Source organism: Bemisia tabaci, chromosome 7 (genome assembly GCF_918797505.1).
Source record: "Bemisia tabaci chromosome 7, PGI_BMITA_v3".
In the NCBI taxonomy this organism is placed as follows: Eukaryota; Metazoa; Arthropoda; class Insecta; order Hemiptera; family Aleyrodidae; genus Bemisia; species Bemisia tabaci.
This window is the reverse complement of record NC_092799.1, coordinates 36,310,349-36,325,942: the sequence shown is the minus strand read 5'-3', so window position 1 is coordinate 36,325,942 and position 15,594 is coordinate 36,310,349. Positions and strand designations below refer to the sequence as shown.

General features: G+C 36.1%; 2 protein-coding genes across 2 annotated transcripts; both read right to left on the bottom strand.

The window, feature by feature from the left end:
• Positions 1–206: 206 nt before the first annotated feature.
• LOC109032140 (uncharacterized) lies at positions 207–7,698 on the bottom strand. The gene is made up of 7 exons (XM_019044115.2): positions 7,476–7,698; positions 5,646–5,827; positions 4,513–4,716; positions 3,681–3,937; positions 3,184–3,315; positions 2,465–2,638; positions 207–1,976 (listed from the first exon to the last, which is right to left on the bottom strand). The coding sequence occupies exons 1-7, from the start codon at positions 7,488–7,490 to the stop codon at positions 763–765; spliced, it is 2,178 nt and encodes a 725-aa protein (XP_018899660.2). The 5' UTR covers positions 7,491–7,698; the 3' UTR covers positions 207–762.
• Positions 7,699–8,390: 692 nt separating this feature from the next.
• Positions 8,391–15,481, bottom strand: LOC109032106 (F-box only protein 6). Its single transcript, XM_019044064.2, has 4 exons — positions 14,913–15,481; positions 13,413–13,635; positions 12,355–12,484; positions 8,391–10,854 (listed from the first exon to the last, which is right to left on the bottom strand). The coding sequence occupies exons 1-4, from the start codon at positions 15,277–15,279 to the stop codon at positions 10,660–10,662; spliced, it is 915 nt and encodes a 304-aa protein (XP_018899609.2). The 5' UTR covers positions 15,280–15,481; the 3' UTR covers positions 8,391–10,659.
• Positions 15,482–15,594: the final 113 nt, after the last annotated feature.

Sequence of the window (15,594 nt, the reverse complement as noted above, 5' to 3'; positions counted from 1 at the left end):
AATCATTACAAAATTTATTACCACACAGTTTTAGGGGCCAAAGTTTACCTGTATAATGGATCCAAATTAAAAATTTAGAGAGAGTTGTTTAAAATGAAGCAGAAAATGAAATTAGACAATAATTATTATAAGTTTTTTCTCAGGTGCGACACACTAGTCAAGAGGATAAAATAGGTACACTTCAATTGGTAATCAATTCAAAGATGTATCAAAATACTCTTTTATTCAAATACTTCAACAAGTAAAACAAGAACAAAACATACCCACTTTAAACATGGTATTTTTGTAATCTAAGGAAAGATGTCACATTTCCAAAAATTTCACTCTTGATGTAAAAGAATGGAGGAGGGAGTCTCCGATTACAATCTTGCATCAAGTGTGGACGCGTTTTCAAGACTGGAACAAGTCAGCTTGGCAATTTTGTTTTCAATGGATTACCAGAGTTTGTTTGATTTGTATCACACAACACGACATGCATGGTTTTTGTGGTTTTTTTATAACGGATGAGGCATTTGTCGTTTTTATTTGTATCCTCATCAGGTTGTATGGTTTCAATTAGATTCTTTCTTGCCTGATCTTTCTATGCCAGAGTAAGTGCCACATTGATCAGGCCAAAAATAATCTAATTGTCGTTAACTACATCAACCTAACCTTGAGCATGTCAGAACATCAAGTGTTTCTACTCGGTGACAACAACGGCAAAGAACGGCACGGTTGACTCATCACAAGTAAATTATACTTTCCTCTACCTCTTCTCACTCTTCATAAAATATCTAATAAACCCTTTTCTCGAGTCTTCTTCTTCTTCTTTTCGTCTACTTTTTTTAGAGTCTGTAAACCGGCTGAGATGGAGTCTGCGATTTCTTCCTTTTTAGAGAAAAGGCCTTTTTTCCTCACAGGTAATTGGGGTGTGGAATGTAATAAACACTCTGGTGGAGCAATTTCAGCACCTCGTTTTCGAGAGGTGCTTGCAGAGCTGTGCGGTGTCTCTACCTCTGGTCCGAAATCTCGTGTTGATTTTTTAATTTCCTCAAGTAAAGCCATACCAGATTTTGGTGCTGGTCGATTTTTAATCAAATTCCCTAATTTAATTCTAGAACTCTCGTTTGTAGAGGAACTAATGTCTTGCGCACTTTTTGGCGCATGGTCATGACTAGAGGAGGTGGTGACATTAATTTCATTATTTTCCGCGGTGCACGCCTCATCACTAGGAATACTGATATCCTCTTGGGTTTTTGGCTCCTTGAAGTAATGTGACAATTTTGGATCAATGAGAGGATTTTTCAATTTCTTCAATCCGTCCATCTCTTTTAAGGTCGATGACAAATCAATTGAAGGAGTTACAACAGGCGGAGTGGAGACTTTTTTAGAAGGCGGTGCGAATTTTCTGGGCACCAAGTTTGATGGTATGAAAAAAGGTTTAATGGATACAGAAGGAGCATTTGGAGGAGGAATAGGAATTTCTGAAGGGAGGGGTATAGAGTCAAGAGAGGAGCTAGACTGATTTGTGGATAAGTTATTTTCTTGCGGTAGAGGAATATTTCTAATATTACAACTCAATTCTTTGCTTAAATTTTGATCTTGAGATGACACGATTTCGTCAGCATCTGAACTTACATTTTGTTGTTGCTCTAGTAGAGCCATTGCAGATTTCTTAGAGGCTTTGACACTCTTAATTGAACTTGCATGATCTATCTTAAAAGCATCACTTTGATGGCTGGATTCAGATTTTGGAGTACTCTCTGTCTGAGTTCTGGAGGGACAATCGATAGGACTTGGAAGGGAACCAGCTTCTGCAGCAGATTTTTCATCTTCTTTTATGGGTTTCTTTTGGAAGAGAGTTTTCTTCGGAGGCAGCTGAATAGGTCGCTTATGTTTCCTATTTGGTGTTAGATTTTCAAAATAAATTTCAGGAGGAGCAAAATCTTGATCACGTTCATTTCTTTTCTTTTCGATCCATTCCTCTTGCGACATAACTGGAAAAAAAACAAAAGACGATGACTTAATGCAAACACAGGTTGCAAAAACAATAAAGATATCCCAGAAGTTTTTGAGGTAGAGAGCTCAAAACTGCAAACATTTCTTGTGCAGATTTTAGGTTAGGTGATATTGTTTCCTTTCCACTTGTGATTCTCCAGCAATATTCTACAAGGAACAACTAATTTTTTCGGTCTAGTTACCGTTTCCAACAGGACAATTCTTATGAAATACATTCACTGCATTTCCAATAATCATCGACTTTATATCTTTATCTGAAGGTTGTCTAGGTGTCTTATGAAATAAATTAATTGTATTTTTAATTATCATTGATTGTATACCATTGTCTATGAGGTGAAGTGTCGGGAGGACGTTCATTTTTGTCATTGAAATTTTGATCTCATTTTTCAGTTGGTGCATACATAGTTGGTGAATTGGTAGTCCTACACTAGACGTGGACAATTGATAGGTGAAAGGAGGAACTTACCAGGGATTTCTTTGCCTTTATCCCATTCTCGAACATGAACTTCACGTTTTATTGCTCTTAAAGCTTCTTCAATTTTTTTCAACTTTTCTTCATCAGTCAATTCTCTAACAGTTTCTTCATTCGTTGAATTTTCATCAGGGGTTTCAGTTGAGGTCCCCTCATCACTGGCCTCACCTGCAAAACAAGGCTTAAAATTAGAGGGCCAGTTTTAACTTCAGTTCCTAAAAGTGGGGCACATTGCCCAAAAATTGCAATGAACAGATATGAATAGTCCGTTTGTGAGTGGGCTGGACCTTCTTCGAAAGTTCTGTGAATATTGAGTGGGTATTTTCAGGGACATTTTTTGTTTTCTAAGGACTTTCCAGGCCAACCAAAAACTTGATTTAAACCCATACTTTAGAAATTAAAAACGGTTAGGTTGGTGGGTACTTTTTTCATGAGCTACTTCGGTCAATTTAAACTCCCTAAGTGAGACACTACTGATCACTGTGTAATTATTATCCAACCGAATAATCTAACTGACAACTGGAGAAAGGATGTAGGTGGATGGAGGAAAATGAAAGGGGATTTTTGTCGAGACACATCGAAAAATTGAAATCTCAGTATTTGCCTTTCTAGCATTCCAAAGAAACCATAATTAATTGAAAACCATAAACCATAAATAAAGAAATCATAATTGGTTTTGAATATCTTTAGTATGTTTAGGAAGTGACTTATACCCCTCATCTTCCTGAACTCTTCTTGTTTTTTGATTGTCTCCTGTCTCAGTGCTTCTAATTCTGCTTGCTGTCTTTTGCGTTCATCTTCATCCTTTGAAAATGCAAAATATCCGGTGCCATGACTGCGAACCTCTGAAACATTAAAAGAAAAAAATCAGAGAAGAAAATACATAGCATTACTTGTAGAGCATGTACTCCTTTGTTTTACTTATAGCCACCAAAAGGATTTACAAAACCCATCCTCACTACTCACAATGAAAATGAAGGAAGATCTTTTCAACACTCTTTAAGGAAACTCAGCTACTTGCCTACTTTTTAGGATGGGGTAATTGGATGAAATCTATATAGATACTTACTGAATGCTCCAAAGAAGGTGTCAACTTTAAAACATTTACATGGTAAAATGCATTCCTTAAAATGATCAAAATGATATTACACTATGAGAGTTTCAAGGATTTTTTTTTGAATTTAGTACTTCTCAAGGTGAGATCACTTACCATCGAATAAAATATCCTGATAATGGATGTCGTCTTTCGAGCGGGCTAGCTTTTCGTCCTCCTCCCACTTTTGACGCATTTTTTCTCGCTGCATGGCAGGAGAGATCATGGTTGGTTCAAAAGTTCCTTTTGGTTCTTTCTCTGAAGGTAAATCAGAGAAAGAAAAGTTTCGAGCTTTCTGTAGTAATTCTTTATCAGAGCTTGTTTTGGGGACTTCAGTTGCACTTGAAGTTTCAGCAACAGATCCATTGCTTGCTCTGTAAAAAAAAGAATTGAGAGAACCATAATCAAGAAAAGACAAGATACTGACAATTTAAAATAAATAATATTCAGGTTGGTCGTAAATTGCTGAAACAAAAGGAGTTAGTGGGGATAAGGTCCAAGGCTTTACAATAGCTTGGCTTAGAAATAGAAAACAGAAACAAGCCGTAATATGTAGGAACTAAAGATTAGATGACAAAATTCACAAATTTGAAGAACTTTGTTGGGGGGGGGGGGGAGGGGCAGCAGTGGAATTCATCCAAAAATTTGAGATATTCATTAGGAAATATTGACTTTAATTGTAACATGATTTTATTTCAACTCTGTTCCAGGTTCATTAAAAGCAGGTATTGGAATGGAAATCATTTCATTTTAGATTCGTTGACTCTAGTTTCTGGAGCTAAGAAAGACAGGGCTCAATATTTGTCAAACCCTGCAGTAACTCCGCAACAGGGTTCTAAAGAGGGGAAACATGGGACAGGGAGGGTGGACTAGCTCCTTCTTACTCTGCCCCAGAGACACCTGACCATGTAAGGCCTTCAGACAAGGAGTGAAAATCTGTATTACTTACATTGTTTCGCTTTCCTTTTCATCTTTTATATCCTTAGCAAGATCAATAATTCGGTCCTGATTTGAAACACTGCTAGAGACGCGGATCCCAAAATCTTCAACAGCTTTTTGTTCAAAATTGACCAGGTATAGATTGCTGTTCTTAGTCAAATGTATTCCTTCTGCAAGAGAATCATACAGCTTTGCTTTTGCTTCCAAAATATCTCTGAAAACAAAATAAGTAAGGATCATAAGAAATAGACTTTTGACACCAACAATGAACGTACAACAATCCTGCCAGTCATGAAACCTTGAATATTATTCTGATGATGTTACTCATTCAAGTTGTACAAACTAGATAGGAGGACTCCTGGGCTATCAGAACTGACTGAAGGTTAGGATAGCATAATAGAGTGAAAACATGAGATCCGCATAAAGGGGCCATGTCCATGATCAGTTGAGTTTCAAGACACTGCTATTCTTGACTTACATGGAGTTCTTGCTTTTGCTTAGTTTGATTATCAATGTATACTTAATTAAATTAAAAACTTTTTTTCCCCAAATTTTTTTCTGAGCTGCTCCATATATCTAATATGAAATCATGCTGACACAAAAACCTTTTAATTTGAAAAAAAAAAAAAAAAGAAATCCTGGCTGACAGCAGTTTCAAATTGGCGAACGTGCGCTGAATTTTTTTTTTTTTTTTTTTTTTTTTGACATTGGTATTGAAAATATGAATGGAAAAGAAAAGGACTTCCGATGATCCCAAAATGTTTGAGACCAGGTACAAATTAGATATTCCTGATCAGGAAGGGGAGAAATACCTTAATTTTAAGGGTTCATGAAAAATTACTACAATTGTATAATGGACTACAAATGAGGGGCTTGGAGGACAAGGCACATTAGTTTAGTTTTTACTATTTCAAGACATACGTGTTTCAAGAATCAAAATTACAAGGAGCCTCACGGCAGAGAAACTTCAAACCCACTTTTGATGCTTAAAAATTGGAATTTAGGAGTGAATTTTTCAGAGATTATAAATTAAGACTAGTCTCAGTTGAATTCATTGATATCATAATTTTTCCAAGGACTGCACTCATGCACCTTGTCCTCCAAGTCCTTCAAATATAAATTAAATAAATCTTCATCTCTTACCTGGCTTTTTTTGCTTTTTCCGCTTCTTCTGCAGTTAATTCTGGTAGCTTCTTTGTATCTTTGCTACTCTCTTTATCTTGCTCTATTTTTACCATAGGGGTCACATGATGAGCTTCCATAGGCCGCTTTTTTTTCTCCGCATCTTCTTTTTTGCGCTGGAGTTCAGACTTCAAGTGATTTAGCTATAATGGGAAACAGAACACAGACTTAAATTCACATTCAAACCTAGATAGACACTAATTTTGGACAAACATATCTATCACATCAAACTTTTTTGAATGGAACAAGACACTATGTCATTTAAAATGCAACATGTTGTATGTATCACTTTTGGAATGAACTGAGAGAAAGGTTTCGGAAGTCTGAGCAGTTCGGTGTTTTTGATGATAACATTTTTTTGTTGTGGATTGGAATCAACGCAAAAGGAGTTCCAGATAAAAAATGTACCTCAAATTGCTCTTAATTATTGAGAAATTACATCAGATACGTTTGCAGAAGTTCCCTAGTAGAGAAATCCTAACCTCAATAAGTAGAACTGCTTTGAACCACATATAGACCTCGGGAAGAAAAGAGGAGACATATCGACGGTGAAACTACCAAACCACGTATCTCGGTTTGCGACGTCGCAGACTTCCTGTCATACTTTATTTTTTAAATGAAAAACTACTTAACATCCAGTCTTGAAAATTTCTGTGATTTTTCCTCTTTGTGCGGAGAAATTTCCGTGAAAATTTCAAGGAATGATATTGATTTGGTCTACTTCAAAAAAATAAAATGTGAGCGTAGATTTTTAAACACCGCAAACGAGATACGTGGTTTGGTAGTTTCACCGTCGATATGTCACATCAACCTGAATGCATCAATTGCCAGTTGGCTATAGAGAAAATACAGAAGGTCGTGGCAAGCGGAGAAATGTACTTTTCTACGTCACAGCTAAAAATGAAGTCTCCCTTCTGATTGGTTGAGAGGTTGGCGGGAAAATCGAAACCTCTTTGAAAGTTAAAAGGGAGCGGGAAAGGTTGTGAGGTTCCCACTTATTTTAGCTCTAAAAACTCGTAACTATGACTTTTTCTATCAATGTTCCACTGTAACTGAAAATATACAGGTTCCATCATGAAATGTACTTTTTTTTAACAGTGCGCCAGTCCGTGCACTTTTCTACGTCGCAGCAAATCTTCAAGATGACTGCCTTGCCACCACCTTTTGTATTTTCTCTATGCCAGTTGGCCCATTGATTACCACTTAAATTTATGTTGAATGGAACTGTTCTCTGATGTGATGTACGTCTCATCTTTTCTTTCCCGGATCTAGCCCAATCCATTGAATTCCATAGATAAAAAAGCCCTTGTAACGCAGTTGAGTAAACTGATACCTTCTTTGAGATAGTCTGGAAAATTGGGTTAATCCATCAATTTGTGGTAACACGCTAAGTGTGTAGGTATTAAGCCTTTAAAATTGGGAGTTCCTCAGAAGCAGTTGATTCTTTCCCTGATGGGGATTGACAGCTGCACATCAATTCTCTTACCTCCTTCTGCATGACACATAAGCTTTGATCTGCCTGATTAGCGCATGAATCCTTTGTTACACTTATGGTAAATCTGGGATAAAGAGCTTATGATGAATTGTACAGTGCGTTACACCGCTGATGGCTATGAGTCAACGGTACAGCCAAATCTGCTTTTGGTATGGTATGTACAGATTGGTAAGTTGAACTGTAGGAACCCTAATGAATCTTTCCAGAGGTGAAAGAGTCAGAAAGAAAAGGCCTGTTAATGCAAAAACCACAATTCAAATACCTTTAACAGTGATAAAAGATACGAAAATACTCACAGCTGATAAGCTCATTTTGAAGAGTTAACTTCCGGCTGAGCGATGTTGATTACTGATCAAAATTTGCGTTATCAAATAAAATATAGAGAAATATGATGAGATAGTGTGACATGACTCAAAAATTAATTAAACAGTGCAATTCTGACAAGAAACTTCACAAGGAAACTGCGAGGCAAGTGGCATAAGTCGCACACGCAATGTTTGTAAACATGAAAACGTTGGTTGGTGTACAACGACAGGCCGACTTGAACTGAACCACTGATGGCGGGAGGGGGGAGGCGTAATTTAAAAAAGGGCGCGCGTGTGATCGTGATCGGGGGGGAGGGGTGTTCCCCGCAAAATTTCTATGACTAATTGTACGATTCATTGCAACACTTAAAATCAAACAGAAGGTCCGAAAAAAGTATGGCTGTCTACCTCGCTCTCTTGCTTTTTGCCCTCAATTCTTATTTTTTTACCAATTATTTTTTGACCATTAGAAGACTCCTGCTCTAACCTGCCAATTTGCCACTTAACTGTTCCCAAGTATACCTTGCATTTTGCAAAAAAAAAAGTTAAGACTTACTTCTAAAAATATAGCACTAATTATAGGAACTTACTTGCTGTTTTTCTGCGACTGAGTATAGGTACTGGCCAAATCCTCGCTATCATGCAGATCGTAAAAAAAATTAGCAATTTTCTTGTTACAAATGATAAATCATAATTGACAATTTTGCGGAACTTTTAAACTTAATAAATTCAGATGGAATTACTTTATATATTTTTAAACCAAAAGTTTTTAAAAAAATTTCATCCACAAAATTTTTGAAAAAATTTGGGTTTCATGTCATTATTTAGGTACCCGAAATCTTCAGAACTATGAAAGTTTATTAAATTCACGGGAGGAAATTTTCAGGAGAAATAATGGAAAAGAAATTAAAATAAACAAAATAATTATGCTTTATTTGACAAGGTAAGGTTGTATCAGCGAGAAAAGCACAAATTTTTACTACCTGGTTGACAAATATTACAACGAAATGGAATGACCGGGGGAGGGAGGTTGAAAGATAAATTTACAACTCCAGATGGCTCACAGGCACTTTTTGGGTATTTATTTTCTCAAACAAAAAAAAAAAAAGCAAAAAGAAAAAACAAAAAGAAAACAATAAAAATTGCGATTGCTCTGAGAACATTTCAAAAAATTATCTTGTTCTAAAAAATGTTCCTTAATCTTAGAAAAAAGAATGTAGGTAGGTGAGTTTGTCCATCATTGGGAGAAGTAATCTTCAGTGCATAAAAGCTCGACACTAAGTTATTGATATCGGGCTGAAGAGGTTTCTTCAACAAGAATTTTTGGACAAAAAACCCTCTAAAAGGTCATAGCAATCCTGAGTAATGATAGTTTAAAATTTACAGTTTGCGAAAGTAGTTTCCAAAGAAAACGGTTTGCACCTGTAATCTGCCAGCACAAAAGTTGGCTAAAATGTTCTTAACTATTTTTGATGATAATGAAAAAGTTTTCAGTTGAGGTCTCAAAGTCTGATTTTTCGACTCAACTTGAAAAAAAATTTTTTACTGAAAATTTTGCCTCTGAGAACTAAAGTTCCTTTTGCCATACAAAGTTACAAATGGACAGATGTATTCATTTCTGCTACAATTGAGTAAACATTAAATTTCCTGCAGACCTTAGGGAAGCCTACGTTTTCAAATTACACAGAGCCACACCGACATATTCCATTGACAGTCCCATGATATCTGGACTTCATCAGGACTTCGGCTATATTTATAATATTTTCTTTGATTTTCTCCAAAACATCTTCAAAATTTAAAGACCCTTGAAGGAGGTAATCATTAATATAAGTTAACAAAAATAGATTTAAACGCAGCCATTCCATATAAATAATAAAGTCAATCTTATAAGGGTAACAGATAATTAAAAAACTTCATACCTTATTTCTTTAATTTGTCCTTTCCTCATTTTTAAATTTGAAAGTGAGGGAAAAAACTTTTGGCCAAAATCTGACGAAGAATAATCATCATTTAAATTAGAGAAAGACGAATAAAATAAATAAATAAAGGAACAAATAACATCAACAACACGGCAACAGTGAAATTAAAAAGGTAGGGATAAAAGGTCTCTGAATTATGGAATCAATGATTTCTTATGGTATCAAACTTCCCCTTGTAAACTTTCTGATACATTATTTCTTATCTTTTCATACTATTATGCTTCCACAACTTGCATTAAGAATTTTAGAGGGGCCTTTTCGTTTGATAAAACTTGTTAAAATTGAACAAAAACAACAGCATACAATTTGATTAATAGCTCAGTTAAGTCATTTTGTTTTCCTTGCGTCATTCGAAAGTATTAAGTGTCACTAAGCTTTCTGTTTTATCCCCAATTTTTAATGATAACAGCAACAAGGAGAAAAGTTCACTTGAAAGTGTAAGAAATTAAGGTGGCCGAAAATGAGGCTTGATAATTTTGAATTTATGCTTCACAATCAATATGGTAGCGGAAACCGTGGCGGAAGAATATACAACAGTATCACTGTTTGTTGTTGATCAGGAAGAGTTTACAGACTAGGCTGTGCTGTTTAACATTTGATTTCTTCCCAAATATTACTGAAGTTTTATTGATGCATTATCAAAGCACAGTGATACTTAAAATACTAAAAAAAACAATGGCCCCTGTGCAAAAATTTCAAGATGTCTTAATGTCTTAGATGTCCATTTGAAAGGAAAAGAAAGAGGAGATATGTACCTTATGAAATAATTCATTTTTTTAGATGCACATGATGTTTAAGATTCATAACCAGGTGCCTGTATTCATTCATTGATTTTTTTTTAACTTGTCAAAAAACTTTAAGTTCAACCAACTTTTCTATCTGATTGATTTCTTTAGTATAAAGACTCAAATTTGACCACGGGTAATTGCCACGGCCAATAACCTTAGAACTTGAAGCTATGTCGACAGGTCTCCCTCGAAAGGGCTACATTTCACATATTTGAACCACTATTTTATGCTCATCCATAAATACTCGTATTTGAATGGGTAAGCTGATGGCACATGTGCTGTTTCTACGATGAGTCAGAAGTAGTGGTTCCTTATTACAAAATGTGATTCAAAATTTATTAGATGGAGAGAACAGGAGAGTGAGATTGTTTGCTCGAATAGCAAAAGGTTCGCACAGTTTCCAGCTGCTCACGTTTCTAGCGCTGAATCATCGATTTCGTCCTCTTCTTCAGGTGATTCCTCTGGTGGAGGATAGAGTAATGTTACGCTAGATCCAGTGATTTTAGCTCCGTAGTGTCCTGCCCAGAATTGAGTGTCTCTACCACCATGGCAGTACTTTACGTATCTCACACCAGGGCCATAGTTTTTAAACTCATGAGAGACCTAAAGGTGCAAAAGAAAGAATTCAGTATAAGCTTTATTTTACATGAGAGAGGATTTTTGGAAAAAATCTTAAAGTACAAAGTTTAGAGAAAAGAGACCAAATGACAAGGACTCTTAAGAAAGAAGAAGATAGGTTTGAAGTTACAATTCTTCATTAGCTGGATATAAAATTCCATCTAATTACTATCAAAATAAATCCCTTGTGGCCTTTTACTTCTTTGAAAGAGAAAATACGCTTCTGATAGGACTTGAAAGAATTTCAAACTCAATTTTATTGAAAATGTCAGTTGCTCCTCTTCTCTAAAATGCTGCCCATTTGAAGTAGACAATTCAAAAAAACTGCTGTTACGCACTTATTGCAGCTGCAGCAATAGCAAACAGAAGAGTTTAATAAATGTTGTTGCCCATAAAAACAGGTTCATCTCAGACACAGAGAATAAAAGTTCTAAGACTTAAATTTTAAGCTGGGTTGAAATACAATTACTCGTGAAAATATGGGCAGAAGCATGAACAACAACTTTAATTTAATTGATTAAAAACATACCAAGGAAAAGGCCAATGCATTTTGGTGCCAAGCACCACCATCAGGGAATTTACAAAATATGGAAAAGCCACTACACTATATGGTCTTCTTCTTTTTTTCTTTGCCAACATACAAATCACTGATACATAAATATAAAAGATTCGTCAAGCTGATAAAAACAAAAATAGTACGAGACAAATGCAATTCTCTTCAGGCAGAGCCACTTTTAGGCTTTTCTCTTGGACTGCCTTTCAAGTAGTCCACTTCCTAGGGGTCATCCAATCATACACATTTTCGATAGTCGCTCTTCAATACGTTACCCCAGAAAATGAAGCCAGAGTTTACAAGACTTTCGTTAGACCAGTGTTGCATGGTGTTACAATATTAAATTGCATAAAAATTATAAAAGCTACATGGTGCAAAAGGTGCATCTGAGTATATTCGCATCAGTATTATTTTAGTCACTGATAGATGCAACTTGCAAACCAGTGCAAGTCTCAAAAACTGTTCTTTTTTAACTTACAAGGGGAACTTTCCAAGCTGCCGCCTCCGATCAGGCTGAAAAAATTCGTACTAACTCTTTGGATGAATACATTAGACCCAGGTTTTTTGTTTCAACCAATATGCCCTGGAAGCACTCTAAAAAATTCTTAAAAGTCCGTTTTTGAGCCTGAGGATAGTGCGCGCCGGACACCCAGTGTGCGCCAGGAGGGCTGGGCAAGGGTACGTAGCGCTCCTTTGCCTCACCCAGCCCTCCCAGCGCACACTGAATGCCTGGCCCGCTCAGACAGAAGTTTCAGGATTTTATTAGGGTGTTTCCAGGGCGCATTGGAGAAAACAAAAAACACCGATCTAATGGATTCCTCCAAGGAATTCATATGAATTTTTTTGGCCCGATCGGAGGCGGCAGCTTGGGAAATTCCCCTTGTTAGTGAATGAACTCTTTGAGAAAATTAAAATGATAGATTGTTACGTACCTGGTGCCACTCCATTCTATCATACTCTACATCATCCTTATCAAACTTGGCAATAACTTTTTCCTTCTTCTCATCTAGTAAAAGAACATGGATGTGATACATAGCTCCACAGTCAAATCGGGAGGAGTACCTATGAGGAAAAATCGAATTGACAGGCTGATAATGAAAATGATCTGAAGAAAGTACGTGATTGGATCAGAAGTAAATAAAAGATTTGATCATAGTACTAGATTGAACAAATATACTTAATGAAAAAACCAAAATGAGCAAAATCACTTGAAAAGGTCAATGGAGTTTCTTTCAATCCATTGATGGTCACGGTGAATTTTAGGGGTTACCAAAACCCAACTTTCAATGTGAGTGTTATGCCAAAACACATCAATGCACAGAGTGATTCAGACTATCTGTACCAGGCTTTTCTGTTGGTTGTTTTGAGTCAGATGAAGTTGTTGACTGCAAGAATGAATAGAGAATCAACCCCCTGGAATCCGAATGTTATCATTTGCCTGGCCAGGCCATTTCGATTGGCTTTTCCTCATCCCCTTAGGTACAAAGAATTTTTTAAACTTTCAGAAGACTTGATGATTTTTTCACAAAAATTTATGTGAAAAAAATATACTACAACCCTGCAAAAATTCCTTGCCACTGACCCATTAAAACATGAAGAAAAAAAAAAAAAAAAAAAAAAGATTGATGCAACTGACCAATCTCAGTACTCAGGTTACTTTACTCTAATTATGTTCCATTGATGGAGACGAAATTTGAGGCTACTGGTTCCAAAGTGTGCAATGTCAATGAAAGTGGTTTGTCACAATAACGCAAATAACTGTTTTGAGTTTGCTGCGACCTACCATTTGAATACTGCTAATTAAAAAGGATTTTGGCTGTTTTGGCACACAATTAAATTATTTTCCAATCCTCCTTAATTTGTTATTTAAAAATCCTAACTCAATTTTGACCAAAATGGACATTGTACACTTTAGAACTAGTAGCCTCGTTATAAGAGCGAGACTATTAACCCACCTTTAGAAAAAGAATGAGAAAAATTAACCACTTACAATTCTTGTATGCGTATGATTGGCTGAATTTCGTCCATAATGGAGGATGTGAATCCATAATCTGCAAGTTTAATTAACTGCTCCTTAAGGCATTCATGGTAAGAAGTAACAAAGCATGGCAAGTCCCTGTTCTCCCCTGGTATAGGATTTGCACCATGAGGCTGTGATTCTACTGCCCATTTGTCCCCATTATTCTGCGTTATTTTCCAGTGTTTCAGTTTCTCTGCAAGAAAAATTAGAATAAACACTGTTTTAAACTACAAGTGTGTACTGAATGGAGATCACAAATGTTGTCAAGTCAACTGACAAGATAGTTGAATCATTTCACAAGTATCATACAGAGTCTGATGCTCAATCAATCCTAATTTTTATATTTCTTTTATGATGATTATCTATCTAGCGAAGGTACAAAACTTTTTTTTCCAAAGTTTTAGGACCTTCCAGTCACTCATATTCATCTAAGAATGGTTGAATTTTTAGCTGACTTTTGACTCAATGGACCTCTGTAAAGACAGGCATAACTATCTTGGATTCTATTTGACTTAAAGATCTGGAAAAAAAGCATTCAGAAAATAAAATTGAGATGAATATTATACTGGAACTAGAGGTCATGTATCTGTTTACATTGGGACCATCGAACTGCATAACAGATCTATAATGTAGCCATTGAATTAACCTATTCATACATCTTTTTCTTTTTTTACCAATTTCAAATAGTCTACGGCTAATCCGACGCTTATTACCCCAGCGCCCAGCCCCAGGTGACCATTGCCTGAGACCATCAAACTCGGATCACCTGGCCGGGAATCGAACCCGGAACCTCTTGGTCATAGGGCCAGCACTACCACCACTACACCACAGGAGGCTGACAGTTTCTGTCCTACATTGTTTGTCTTGCTGTATTTATGCCATAAGCAGGAAAAAAGACAGCATGACATAACTTTTTTTAAGTCCTCTTCCCAAACAACTGCTTGCCTTAAAGATTAGGTTGGCAACTGTTACGATTACATTGGTGACTTTGAGTCTTATATCAGTGACATAGAGCAATATCCTCACATAGAGAAAAAAAAGGAGGTATTTGCATTTCGGGCATCTTGGATTTTTTTGATGACGTAGGTCGGTACAGCTACTTTTATCATCAATTTTCTCGGAAATGGTGTAATTTATGAAAAAAAGTCATTCCATAAAAAGTGCTTGAAATTATATCATGAGTTGATTCAAGCAAAAAAATGGGACATTATGGTTCCTTTTCATACTTCGAATTCCGGATTTCGCTGGCCAGGTTGTACCAATCTACGTCACAGGGTAAACAAAAATCAAGATCAAACACCTCCTTTTTTTTCTCTATGATATCCTCACTATCAGCAGGTTAGTTGGAGCAGTCTAGTCAACCATTAAGTTTCAATCAAAGGATGATCAATGTTTTGAGTTTGTCTTCTCTCCTTGCAAATGGTTATGCTCGTTATTTTAAAACCGTGTTTGTAGATTCTTTGAACTTACCTTTTCCCGATGGATTTCTAATTAAGTTCTTGCCAAATAGATCAAACTTGCAAATTAAGTAATAGATGCTCCAATGCAGGTGCAGACGATGTTTTGTTTCAGAACTAAGATTTGATAAGCTGCGATACCTTCCTTCATCAACTTTAGATTTGAGAACACTGGATTCGATTAACCGTTTCCAGACTTTGCACACTAGTCGGCCCTTGTAGACGAGAGTATCATGATCAACGTAGAATAGAATCTGTATCAGCATTTCTTCCGGGAAAAAAATGTTATTGAGGATTAAACCATTATTTTCGTCGATGTTAGGATCCATGATTTCGGTGGAACTAGAAGAGTTCATCACAGAACTGACAGTGCTTCCCATTTGAGGACAAAATTAATCGGCAATACACTCAAAAGACCCGACAGAAAAGTACAATAAATTATGAATTGGACAAAGAAATCTAAAATTTCGCGCACAAGTGATTAAACTACAGAAAATTGCTTCGAGGAATTATCAGTAAGTAAAGTGAGAAGTGAGTGTGAAGGTGGTGAACTGACACAAACATGAGTAAACGCAAACGCAATGATTAGATAACACTGGTGCAACAGTTCTGGGGAAAAAAGAAAAAAACAAAAATATCCACATTAGAACTCAGCCATGGATGAATATATACTAACGTATTAATTATAATATGTA

Excerpts from the sequence above, each read along its gene's own strand:
- LOC109032140 (XM_019044115.2), bottom strand. Across the intron at positions 4,717-5,645 it reads GAAAAAGCAAAAAAAGCCAG|AGATATTTTGGAAGCAAAAG; the intron begins GTAAGAGATGAA and ends TTTTGTTTTCAG. Across the intron at positions 3,938-4,512 it reads GAAAAGGAAAGCGAAACAAT|AGCAAGCAATGGATCTGTTG; the intron begins GTAAGTAATACA and ends TTTTTTTTACAG.
- LOC109032106 (XM_019044064.2), bottom strand. The coding sequence starts at position 15,279 with ATGGGAAGCACTGTCAGTTCTGTGATGAACTCTTCTAGTTCCACCGAA. Across the intron at positions 12,485-13,412 it reads ATCATACGCATACAAGAATT|GTACTCCTCCCGATTTGACT; the intron begins GTAAGTGGTTAA and ends TTTTCCTCATAG. Across the intron at positions 10,855-12,354 it reads ATAGAATGGAGTGGCACCAG|GTCTCTCATGAGTTTAAAAA; the intron begins GTACGTAACAAT and ends TTGCACCTTTAG.